General features: G+C 40.0%; 1 protein-coding gene across 2 annotated transcripts in view; it reads right to left on the bottom strand.

Moving 5' to 3' along the window:
• LOC135559530 (gasdermin-E-like) overlaps window positions 1–7,806 on the bottom strand; it is a 22,854-nt gene extending 15,048 nt beyond the window's left edge. The window contains exons 1-4 of one of the 2 annotated variants that reach the window (XM_065027450.1): window positions 7,717–7,806; window positions 7,121–7,373; window positions 6,715–6,919; window positions 4,887–5,061 (exon numbers count right to left, since the gene is read on the bottom strand). In XM_065027450.1, the coding sequence (XP_064883522.1) occupies window positions 4,887–5,061; window positions 6,715–6,919; window positions 7,121–7,343 (603 nt within the window). In that variant the 5' untranslated portion in view covers window positions 7,344–7,373; window positions 7,717–7,806. Of the gene's footprint in view, window positions 1–4,886; window positions 5,062–6,714; window positions 6,920–7,120; window positions 7,374–7,705 lie in introns of both variants that reach the window. The other variant, XM_065027449.1, reaches the window with a different exon arrangement.
• Window positions 7,807–13,488: the final 5,682 nt, after the last annotated feature.

The raw sequence follows: 13,488 nt of genomic DNA on the forward strand, positions 1-13,488 counted from the left end.
ATTAACCTCTTCAGTCGACCCTCTACTTTTTTGAACATTCTGTTAAAAATCGCGCAACATTTCAGCGCCCTGCTACTCATGCCAGGAATATAGTATATGCATTTGCTTAGTCTGTGTGGATAGAAAACACTCAGACGTTTAAAAACTGGTTAAATCACTGCTGTGGCTTTACCAGAACGGCATTTACATCGAAAGCACAGGAAAACTGATCACTGAAAATGGGAAAAATATATCCATGCGCTACTTGATCCCATTGATAAAGCTGAACCACAATTAATTGACTGAGGTTGCAGTACCTACAGCTTCCACACGGTGTCTAGAGTCTTGTCATTTCCCTTGAGTTTTTCTTGGTCAACACATGCAGGACACCGTTTCTAATTCAGGTCTAGGACCGGATATTTTCGTTGAGTTTCTAGCCGGACATTTTTCCAGACGGACAGCTAATGATCTTTACATCGCCTCCTGATGAATTTTATCGCATTTATTAACGTTTACTAATACCTAAAAGTTTACTAATACCTAGCATTACAAACGTATTTCGAAGTGTTTTGTGAAAGTTTATCGTCGACTTTTTGAATTTTAAAAATGTTTTTGAACGATTTTTTCATCACAGTCTACATATAACGATATCTAGGCTTTATATGGACCGATTTAATCGAAATAAAGACCCAAATAGTGTTTATGGGACATCTAGGAGTGCCAACAAAGAAGATGGTGAAAGGTAATGAATGTTTTCTATTTTATCGTGCGGTTTGTGTAACGCCGAAATGCTAATTATTTTGTTTACGTCCCCTGTGGGTCTTTTGGGGTGTTGCATGCTATCAGATAATAGCTTCTCATGCTTTCGCCGAAAAGCATTTTAAAAATCTGACTTGTTGCCTGGATTCACAACGAGTGTAGCTTTAATTCGATACCCTGCATGTGTATTTTAATGAACTTTTGAGTTTTAACTAATACTATTAGCATTTAGCGTAGCGCATTTGCATTTCCAGAGCTCTAGTTGGGACGCAAGCGTCCCGAGTAGAAGCAACAGGTTAATATACATTGTTTCTAGAAATAACACCCCTCCGCTACCATAACCTTCATGTATGAGCCCCCAATGTAGTTACAGTTTTTCTAACACATAACACATAAGTCACTACTCCTAATTTCCTTCCATAGTTTGATACATACTTAAACATTCTCAAATCAGTTAAGAGCGTCTGCTAAATGACTTAAATGTAAAATGTAAAATGTAGTCACTTATATCAGTCCCTCCTCAGGAACAATATACACACTTATTTTCCGCATGTCACGCCTTGGTCTTAGTATTTTGTGTTTTCTTTAATTATTTGTTCAGGCCAGGGTGTGACATGGGTTTATTGTGTTGTCGTATTGGGGTTTAGTAGGTATTGGGATTGTGGCTGATTAGTGTATAGCATAGGCTTGGCTGCCTGAGGCGGTTCTCAATCAGAGTCAGGTGATTCTCGTTGTCTCTGATTGGGAACCATATTTAGGTAGCCTGGGTTTCACTGTGTATTTTGTGGGTGATTGTTCCTGTCTCCTGTGTTAGTTTTCACCAGACAGGCTGTATAGGGTTTTCTCGTTCCGTTTGTTTGTTTTGTATAATATTAGTTATTTCATGTATCGTCTATTCTTCATTAAAGAACATGAGTAACCACCACGCTGCATTTTTAGTCCGCTTCTCCTTCAACAGACGAACGCGTTACACAGCAAAACAAAAATAAATTGACCAAACAAGAAAAAATAGTAAAGTAAATTATAATAACTGCATATTTGCAATAAATTACCACTATTTGTAATGTAATTAAACCTGGGAAAACGTCCATCCGTTTCATCTATGCCCATGTTATGTTGGTCTCTTTCTTCTTCATCCTTGGGTGTTATCGCACAACAGACTATACCTTTATTCAATTACTTATATCATTCCAATTATCACTCAATTACAATGACATTGTAAAACAAACGAAACAAAAAAACCTTTAACCTCTTCCAGTCGACCCTCTACTTTTTTAACATTCTGTTAAAAATCGCGCAACATTCAGCGCCCTGCTACTCATGCCAGGAATATAGTATATGAGCTTGCTTAGTCTGTGTGGATAGAAAAACACTCCAGACGCTAAAAAACTGGTTAAATCACTGCTGTGGTTTACCAGAACGGCATTTACATCGAAAAGCACAGGAAAAACTGATCACTGAAAATGGGAAAATATATCCATGCGCTACTTGATCCCATTGATAAAGGTGAACCATTAATTGACTGAGGTTGCAGTACCTACAGCTTCCACACGGTTGTCTAGAGTCTTGTCATTTCCCTTCGAGTTTTTTCTTGGTCAAACACATGCAGGACACCGTATCTAATCGGTCTAGGACCGGATATTTTCAGATGAGTTTCTAGCCGGACATTTTTCCAGACGGACAGCTAATGATCTTTACATCGCCTCCTGATGAATTTTATCGCTATTAACGTTTACGCAAAGCGTCAATCTAATATTCTGTAAATTCTGTCAATCACCCTGTCTCAGGATTAGTTTCCAGAGCTGCAGTGCCTCTTCAACCTCAGGAGGCTGAAGAAATTTGGCTTGTCACCAAAAGCACTCACAAACAGATGCACAATCGAGAGCATCCTGTATCACCGCCTGGTATGGCAACTGCTCCGCCCACAACCGTAAGGCTCTCCAGAGGGTAGTGAAGTCTGCACAACGCATCACCGGGGGCAAACTACCTACCCTCCAGGACACCTACACCACCCGATGTTACAGGAAGGCCAAAAAGATCATCAAGGACAACAACCACCCGAGCCACTGCCTGTTCACCCCGCTATCATCCAGAAGGTGAGGTCAGTACAGGTGCATCAAAGCTGGGACTGAGAGTCTGAAAAACAGCTTCTATCTCAAGGCCATCAGACTGGTAAACAGCCACCACTAACATTGAGTGGCTTCTGCAAACATACCGACTAACTCCAGCTCACTTTAATAATGGAAATTGATGTAAAAAATGTATCACTAGCTACTTTAAACAATGCCACTTAATATAATGTTTACATACCCTACATTATTCATTTCATATGTATATGTATATACTGTACTCTATATCATCTACTGCATCTTTATGTCATAAATGTATCACTGGCCACTTTAAACTATGCCACTTTTATGTTTACATACCCTACATTACTCATCTCATATGTATATATATATACTGTACTCGATACCATCTACTGCATCTTGCCTATGCCGTTCTGTACCATCACTCATTCATATATCTTTATGTACATATTCTTTATCCCTTTACACTTGTGTGTATAAGGTAGTAGTTGTGGAATTGTTAGGTTAGGTTACTCATTGGTTACAACTGCATTGTCGGAACTAGAAGCGCAAGCATTTTGCTACACTCGCATTAACATCTGCTAACCATGTGTGTGTGACAAATACAATTTGATTTGATTTGATTCTACACCATTGCATTTTCAGGAAGTGGTTCTAATGTCAAGAACAGGAAACGATGTGGTAACTAGAGCTGGGTCATTCCACCAATTCGGTTTGAGAAGTGTAACTTGAAAAAACAAATTGCATCTCAAGAGGTATCCTTCTTTTATGACTATAGTAAGTGCCTGTTAAGTCCCAAATAAAGTAAGGTTGAACATAACTAGGGCTGTCCTTGTGACAGGGGGAATGTAAGCTTGTTGTTTGAAGGGATTGGCAATTGAATGCAAGCTTCACAAAAAACAAAAACAATTGTTCAAACATTTCTAGCATGTCTATCTATGGTGCGTTGTGGTCCACCTGCTCAGTGTTCCACCACAAAACACAAGATAATTGGCAAAAATAATAAAACCAGCTGACCTGCTTTTACACTATAATTTGAATATTAGATGTTCAATATTTCTTCTGAAAAAAAAACATTTAAAAAGGAATAGTTTTGAGAGTTCAGTTCACATAAAAGGGTTGACCTTAAAATGAGGGACGGATGTTAATGAATGCTGCATGGATGGACAATATGCTGAATGGTGGCACTTTAACAAGTCTTTATTCATATCAACAATCACATTTATTCAATTCTCCATGTGGTCTATATTAATGAAAGGGCACTTCATTTCATTTAACATGCTTTTAAAATTCAATATTGGTGCACAATTTATTCTGGAACAACCCAGGTACAGCATTCTGACTTGAGCAAGAGACAGTATTACCACTACTGAACAGACATCTGTGAGTAGTACGACTACTGAACAGACATCTGTGAGTATTACCACTACTGAACAGACATCTGTGAGTATTACCACTACTGAACAGACATCTGTGAGTATTACCACTACTGAACAGACATCTGTGAGTATTACCACTACCGAACAGACATCTGTGAGTATTACCACTACTGAACAGACATCTGTGAGTATTACCACGACTGAACAGACATCTGTGAGTATTACCACTACTGAACAGACATCTGTGAGTATTACCACGACTGAACAGACATCTGTGAGTATTACCACTACTGAACAGACATCTGTGAGTATTACCACTACTGAACAGACATCTGTGAGTATTACCACTACTGAACAGACATCTGTGAGTATTACCACGACTGAACAGACAAATGTGAGTATTACCACTACTGAACAGACATCTGTGAGTATTACCACTACTGAACAGACATCTGTGAGTATTACCACGACTGAACAGACATCTGTGAGTAGTACGACTACTGAACATCTGTGATCTGTCAATATGGTCCTGACATTGACTTTATTTATGAAGGCCTAGCTATCATGAAGTGAGATTATTGAGATTAAAAATCTATTTTACAACAGAGATGATCTGACTCTGAGTTACCAGTAAAATATCATTCACTTCAGTAGAACACTTGGTAATCTTTCCTCCTACCTTCCCGCTCAGGAACACACAGGCGCTCACGTTGGCTCCTACATTGCCATGCTTAAGGACATTGTTTGTGACCGGGCAAGGTAGTGACGTCATAATCCTCTCCGTCAAGACGCCTAACACTGCCCTGGGATTCGCACGGGTCTGCTTGATCACAGGATGGGACATGTCCAGAACTCTGCAGGAGGGACACATTTTAGGTCATATTTCATAGAAATCTGGAAACACTGGAAAGCTACTTTAAAAGTAAATAAATGGATGTACCAATCACAGATTGTCCCTTTAAGCTAAACTAGTAGTGACAACAGTGAGGAGGTAGTTTAAGATTCAGGAAGTTGCTAAACAAGTACAGTTCCACTTCTTTGTTGTCTGAAATCACTTCAACCTGAAAATGTCCTTTTTACACAAAAGATACCTGCCTGATATCATTGCAACCAGTTTTGCTCGCTGGTCTTGGACTCCTTGGGAAGGTGAACTGTATGATGTATTATGACTGTATTATGATGTATTATGACATATTATGACTGTATTGTGATGTATTATGATGTAATATGATGTATTATGATGTATTATGACTGTATTACGATGTATTGTAACTGTATTATGACGTATTATGATGTATTATGACTGTATTATGACTGTATTATGATGTATTATGACGTATTATGATGTATTATGACGTATTATGATGTATTATGAATGTATTATGACTGTATTATGATGTATTATGACTGTATTATGACTGTATTGTGATGTATTATGATGTATTATGACTGTATTATGACTGTATTGTGATGTAATATGATGTATTATGACTGTATTATGATGTAATATGATGTATTATGATGTATTATGACTGTATTATGACTGTATGATGACTGTATGATGACTGTATATGACTGCATTATGACTGTATTATGATGTATTGTGATGTATTATGACTGTATTATGATGTATTATGACTGTATTATGATGTGATATGATGTATTATGATGTATTATGACTGTATTATGACTGTATGATGACTGTATATGACTGAATTATGACTGTATTATGATGTATTGTGATGTATTATGATGTATTGTGATGTATTATGATGTATTATGACTGTATTATGACTGTATTATGATGTATTATGACGTATTATGATGTATTATGACGTATTATGATGTATTATGAATGTATTATGACTGTATTATGATGTATTATGACTGTATTATGACTGTATTGTGATGTATTATGATGTATTATGACTGTATTATGACTGTATTGTGATGTAATATGATGTATTATGACTGTATTATGATGTAATATGATGTATTATGATGTATTATGACTGTATTATGACTGTATGATGACTGTATGATGACTGTATATGACTGCATTATGACTGTATTATGATGTATTGTGATGTATTATGACTGTATTATGATGTATTATGACTGTATTATGATGTGATATGATGTATTATGATGTATTATGACTGTATTATGACTGTATGATGACTGTATATGACTGAATTATGACTGTATTATGATGTATTGTGATGTATTATGATGTATTGTGATGTATTATGATGTAATATGATGTATTATGACTGTATTATGATGTATTATGACTGTATATGACTGTATTATGACTGTATTATGATGTATTATGATGTAATATAATGTATTATGATGTATTGTGATGTATTATGACTGTATTATGATGTATTATGACTGTATTATGATGTATTATGACTGTATGATGACGGTATTATGATGTATTATGACTGTATTATGCTATATTATGACTGTATTGAACATATGTATAGTATAGGGTAACTCACCTGTTTTTTGAGTAGTTGTGTAAGTCCTTCACATCAACCTTCTCTTTGTTCAGGCTGCCAAGGGACAGCTTCTGTTTGGTGGACCATTTCCCTTCCACGGTCAGGTTGAAATCAGCCAACTTTGCCTCCAAGTTTCCATCTGCATTCATTTCTTTCTTGTCACCAAATGTCCCACTGTAGTCCACAAAGTCAGACTCCTTGACAGCTGAGGGAAAGTTCAACATTTGAATGGACTCTATGCTATTATACCACAGCACATATCTATAACAGACACATCCATGACATTATCATTTTCCTATTCTGCTCAGAATACAAGAGTAGGATAAATATTTAAATCAATGGTCAGATATTTTAGAACAACAACAACAATAGTTATTTGTCACTAGCGGGATGCTCTGGTGCTTACTTGGGCTTAAAGGTGTGTTTCCAGGCTCTCCAGGCTCCAGAACATCACCGAGGGTAAAGCCAGGGGACTGGTATTTGGGTTCCTGCCAGAAGCATCTGTGCCTGGTCTTGACAATGAGTGATCGGAGATTCAGTTTGTCTGTGTCATTCAGACTGGACACAGGGATCAGGTGTCCCTCATGATCTGTGTCCTTCACGAAGGCTTTTGTGGCTTTGGCAAACATCTGAGAGATGGTGATGGATCGTGTTTCTGGCTGCAGCAGATGACAAAGACACAAATGACAAAGACGTCTAGGAAACAAAACTAAGATGAACACATGAACACTCAAAACATACAACATCTTCTGAAGAGCATTCTAAATACATTTCACAGTTGTCAAGACACTCAATATTGCAAACACTATCTCTTTGAAAGGTTCACTTTCCCTGGGAAAAGAGTGGACCAGAACAGAGTAGCAAACAGGAAATACAAACAGGAAATAATTTTTGACCAAAATGTTGGTTATATATCATTCAAGACTATACAAAGCATGCTGTATATTTTTCTTAATTGTTTTATTTCAACAATCTGCATGAGCTTCAATACCTGGTTCTCACCAATTCTTCCTCTGGGTCCTTATGACTGACAGGTTGTAGAGATATGCTCTTAAGATGGAGATACTAGTATGTCTGAAATGCATTAGCTAAGAGTTCATTACATACTAGTAGGAGGAGTTTCTTTAACTTAACCCCTTACTGGTAAACTGTCCTGTTCGACTCTTACATTCCTGTGCTTCACTTCTGTTTTATTTCATGAGAAAATAACCTCTCTAGAAGCAGTTAGAACTCAAGGAGCAATATGCCTGTATTGTTTGGTGTTTAAGAGCAGGGATTGGCTGTCATCCATTGTTATGTCCTTGGTACATACCAAGTTGCAGGGAAGGATAATGTGGTTTAAGTGTTGTCATCCTCATGTCAGTGAAGCAGTATTGGGGAGTAGTTCTTAACATAGCACAGTTTAGTTTGTACAAGTACATGAGTGTACATATGGCCAAAGTGCTTAGCTGGAAGGCCCAAGTAGAGAGTGTGCTGGAGGACCAAGTAGCTGGAAGGTCCAAGTAGAGATTGTGCTGGAGGGCCAAGTAGCTGGACGGTCCAAGTAGAGAGTGTGCTGGAGGTCCAAGTAGCTGGAAGGTTCAAGTAGAGCTTGTGCTGGAGGACCAAGTAGCTGGAAGGTCCAAATAGAGATTGTGCTGGAGGTCCAAGTAGCTGGAAGGCCCAAGTAGAGATTGTGCTAGAGGTCCAAGTAGCTGGAAGGTCCAAGTAGAGATTGTGCTGGAGGACCAAGTAGCCGGACGGTACATGTAGAGATTGTGCTGGAGGACCAAGTATCTGGAAGGTTCAAGTAGAGATTGTGCTGGAGGACCAAGTAGCTGGAAGGTGCAAGCAGAGATTGTGCTGGAGGTCCAAGTAGCTGGAAGGCCCAAATAGAGATTGTGCTGGAGGTCCAAGTAGCTGGAAGGCCCAAGTAGAGATTGTGCTAGAGGACCAAGTAGCCGGACGGTCCAAGTAGAGATTGTGCTGGAGGTCCAAGTAGCTGGAAGGTCCAAGTAGAGATTGTGCTGGAGGACCAAGTAGCTGGAAGGTGCAAGCAGAGATTGTGCTGGAGGTCCAAGTAGCTGGAAGGCCCAAATAGAGATTGTGCTGGAGGTCCAAGTAGCTGGAAGGCCCAAGTAGAGATTGTGCTAGAGGTCAAAGTAGCTGGAAGGTCCAAGTAGAGATTGTGCTGGAGGACCAAGTAGCTGGAAGGTCCAAGTAGAGATTGTGCTGGAGGACCAAGTAGCTGGACGGTGCAAGTAGAGATTGTGCTGGAGGACCAAGTAGCTGGACGGTCCAAGTAGAGATTGTGCTGGAGGACCAAGTAGCTGGATGTTCCAAGTAGAGATTGTGCTGCAGGACCAAGTAGCTGGACGGTCCAAGTAGAGATTGTGCTGGAGGACCAAGTATCTGGAAGGTCCAAGTAGAGATTGTGCTGGAGGACCAAGCAGCTGGACGGTCCAAGTAGAGATTGTACTGGAGGACCAAGTAGCTGGATGGTTCAAGTAGAGTTGTGCTGGAGGACCAAGTAGCTGGAAGGTCCAAGTAGAGATTGTGCTGGAGGTACAAGTAGCTGGATGGTGCAAGTAGAGATTGTGCTGGAGGACCAAGTAGCTGGACAGTCCAAGTAGAGATTGTGCTGGAGGACCAAGTAGCTGGATGTTCCAAGTAGAGATTGTGCTGGAGGACCAAGTAGCTGGACGGTCCAAGTAGAGATTGTGCTGGAGGACCAAGTAGCCAGACGGTCCATGTAGAGATTGTGCTGGAGGACCAAGTATCTGGAAGGTCCAAGTAGAGATTGTGCTGGAGGACCAAGTAGCTGGAAGGTCCAAGTAGAGATTGTGCTGGACGTCCAAGTAGCTGGAAGGTCCAAGTAGAGATTGTGCTGGAGGACCAAGTAGCTGGAAGGTCCAAGTAGAGATTGTGCTGGAGGACCAAGTAGCTGGAAGGTGCAAGCAGAGATTGTGCTGGAGGTCCAAGTAGCTGGAAGGCCCAAGTAGAGATTGTGCTAGAGGTCCAAGTAGCTAGAAGGTCCAAGTAGAGATTGTGCTGGAGGACCAAGTAGCTGGACGGTCCAAGTAGAGATTGTGCTGGAGGACCAAGTATCTGAATGGTCCAAGTAGAGATTGTGCTGGAGGACCAAGTAGCTGGAAGGTTCAAGTAGAGATTGTGCTGGACGTCCAAGTAGCTGGACGGTCCAAGTAGAGATTGTGCTGGAGGACCAAGTAGCTGGACGGTCCAAATAGAGATTGTGCTGGAGGACCAAGTAGCTGGACGGTCCAAGTAGAGATTGTGCTGGAGGACCAAGTAGCTGGACGGTCCAAATAGAGATTGTGCTGGAGGACCAAGTAGCTGGATGGTCCAAGTAGAGTTGTGCTGGAGGACCAAGTAGCTGGAAGGTCCAAGTAGAGATTGTGCTGGAGGTCCAAGTAGCTGGAAGGTCCAAGTAGAGATTGTGCCAGTTTACTCAAATGACACCTTCTTAATAATAATAACAGACTTCACAAAAATATCACCACTATGATATTTTATTAGATCTTATGGAGCATCTAACATACAAGCCAGTTTTACATACACTAGGTTGAGAGTCATTAAAACTTGTTTTTCAACCACTCCACAAATTGGCTCTCATGCGGACCGCCACAGGAAAGGAAGACCCAGAGTTACCTCTGCTGCAGAGGATAAGTTAATTAGTTAACTACACCTCAGATTACAGCCCAAATAAATGCTTCACAGAGTTCAATTAACAGACAGACACATCTCAAAATCAACTGTTCAGAGGAGACTGCGTGAATCAGGCATTCATGGTTGAATTGCTGCAAAAAAAACACTACCAATGGACACCAATAATAAGAAGAGACTTCCTTGGGCCAAGAAACACGAACAATGGATATTTGACAGGTGGAAATCAGTCCTTTGGTCTGATGAGTCCAAATGTGTCACGTTTTGACCTTAGTTCTTTTGTTATGTCTTTGTTTTAGTATGGTCAGGGCGTGAGTTGGGTGGGTTGTCTATGTTCCTTTTTCTATGATTTGGGATTTCTGTGTTTGGCCTGGTATGGTTCTCAATCAGAGGCAGCTGTCATTCGTTGTCCCTGATTGAGAACCATACTTAGGTAGCCTGGTTTCACTTTTGAGTTGTGGGTGATTGTTTCCTGTGTCTGTACCATACGGGACTGGTTCTCGATTTTCGTTTGTTCATTCACGTTTTATTTTGTATTTTTGTAGTGTTCAGTTTTATATATTAAAATGGACACGTACCACGATGCACATTGGTCCTCCGATCCTTCCTACTACTCCTCATCGTAAGAGGAGGACAATCGTTACAAAATGTACGATTTTTGATTACAACCGCCGTGTCTTTGAGAGACACAGAGTAGGTGAACGGATGATCTCTGCATGTGTTGTTCCCACTGTGAAGCATGGAGGAGGTGTGGGGGTGCTTTGCTGGTGACACTGTGATTTATTTAGAATTCAAGGCACACCAGCATGGCTACCACAGCATTTTTACCAGCTATACGCCATGCCATCTGGTTTGCGCTTAGTGGCACTATCATTTGTTTTTCAACAGGACACTGACCCCAAACACACCTCCAGGCTGTGTAAGGGCTATTTGACCAAGGAGAGTGATGGAGTGCTTCATCAGATGACCTAGCCTCCACAATCACCTGACCTCAACCCATATGGTTTGGGAAGAGTTGGACCGCAGAGTGAAGAAAAAGCAGCAAACAAGTGCTCAGCATATGTGGGAACTCCTTCAAGACTGTTGGAAAAGCATTTCTCATTATTAAGCTGATTGAGAGAATGTCAAGAGTGTGCAAAGCTGTCATCAAGGCAAATGGTGGCAATTTTGAAGAATCTAGAATATATTTTGTTTTGTTTAACACTTTTTTTGGTGACTACATGATTCCATATGTGTTATTTCATCGTTTCACTATTATTTACAAAGTAAAACATTTGCAAAAATAAAGAAACTCTTGAATGAGTAGCTGTGTCCGAACTTTTGACTGGTGCTGTATATGCTCTGTATCATTCCAAAACACTATATCCACCAATTATTCACGTGCCTTTTTTAATCACAAATGATTGCTTATGGGTTCCTTCATGTGTGTGTAAAATATTACTGTTCTCATATTTGTTATTAATAGACTTTATATGTATATATTTTTTTGTTGCTAAACGCTATTCTGTATATATCCATTGTTTAGCTAGAAAGGAATGTGGGTATCCTGTCTATTTGACTGTGATATGTGGTTGTCTCACCGTAGTTACCAAACAATACTCCTTACTATTTAAAGAGAATTTCCCCTCTCTGATACAAAAACTCAAAGCAAACATACTATTTTGGAGAACTCTCCCAATTTCTCTGCTCGGAAGAATTAATGCCATTAAAATGGTCTTCCTCCCACAACTGCTCTACCTATATCAGAACATCCCAGTATTCATACCTAAATCCTTTCATAAACAACTGGACTCAATTATCAATCCTTTCATCTGGGATTATAAAACACACAGGATAGGTAAAAAACACCTCTGTAAATCCAAGATGGAAGGAGGATTGTCTCTCCCAAATTTTATATTTTATTACTGGGCCGCTAACCTCCGCATTGTTACGTTTCTGTTGGATGACAAACTCCCGGCACCCAGCTGGCTTAGTATGGAGCGTGAGGAGTGTCACCCCTTCTCTATTGGCGCTGTGATTTTGTCGCCTGTCAATCTGGAGATGTCACTTTATTGTAACAATCCTATAATACATGGCACAGTCCGAATCTGGAAGCAAATTAAAGTCCACTTTGAGCTCAGACCAATGTCATTCATGCTCCCTGTCACCAGGAATCCGTCCTTTGCCCCTTCTAACCTTGATAACACCTTTGAGCGATGGGGAGAGTTGGGGATAAGTACCATAGGGGATTTATACATAGAAGGGACCTTTGCTTCCTTTGAGCTGCTGAGAGAAACTTATAATCTTCCCAGAAGTAATTTTTTCAGATACCTACAAATTAGAGACTACGTTAGAAAACACCTCCCAACATTTGGGAATGCTAAACCTTCCATGTTTGACGGATGCATAAAAATATTCCCCACCTCAGATAAACTGATATCGTGTCTATATGATGCTTTTCAATCTGTTAGCACACCTTCTACTGATGCCATCAAGGCAAAATGGGAAGAAGAACTAGGGACTGACATCTCAGTGGCAGACTGGGAAGAGAGCTTGGAGTATATCCACACATGCTCCATTAATTCCAGACATCGTCTCATACAATTCAAGGTATTACACAGATTACACTATTCCAAAACTAAACTGCATAGGATATTTCCTGACACATCCCCTACATGTGATAAATGTCAGGCTACGCAGGGTACACTACTCCACTGCTTTGCCCTATGCTCTAGCTTGCATGGTTATTGGTGTGGAATTTTTAGGATCCTCTCTGAAGTTTTGGAGACTTCAATAGATCCAGACCCGCTTCTGATAATCCTGGGAGTATCTGAGTCCCTAAACGGATTAACCAACCCCCAAAAACAACTCATCTCGTATGGTCTCATCTCGGCAAAAAAACTAATCTTGTTGTTTTGGAAAAGGAGGGAAGCGCCCTCTACCAAATTATGTCTCAGTGAATTGGCAAACACTGTACACTTAGAAAGAATTAGATATATTCTGAACAATAAATGATCAACTTTTGATAAAATCTGGCAGCCTTTCCTCTCCTACTTGGACGAGTCGGCGCTGTGAATTTGTACTTATTAACGCACTCTCAATTGTAATATTTTAATCTACCTTTGGGCAGCG

This window comes from Oncorhynchus nerka, linkage group LG14 (assembly GCF_034236695.1).
Source record: "Oncorhynchus nerka isolate Pitt River linkage group LG14, Oner_Uvic_2.0, whole genome shotgun sequence".
In the NCBI taxonomy this organism is placed as follows: domain Eukaryota; kingdom Metazoa; phylum Chordata; class Actinopteri; order Salmoniformes; family Salmonidae; genus Oncorhynchus; species Oncorhynchus nerka.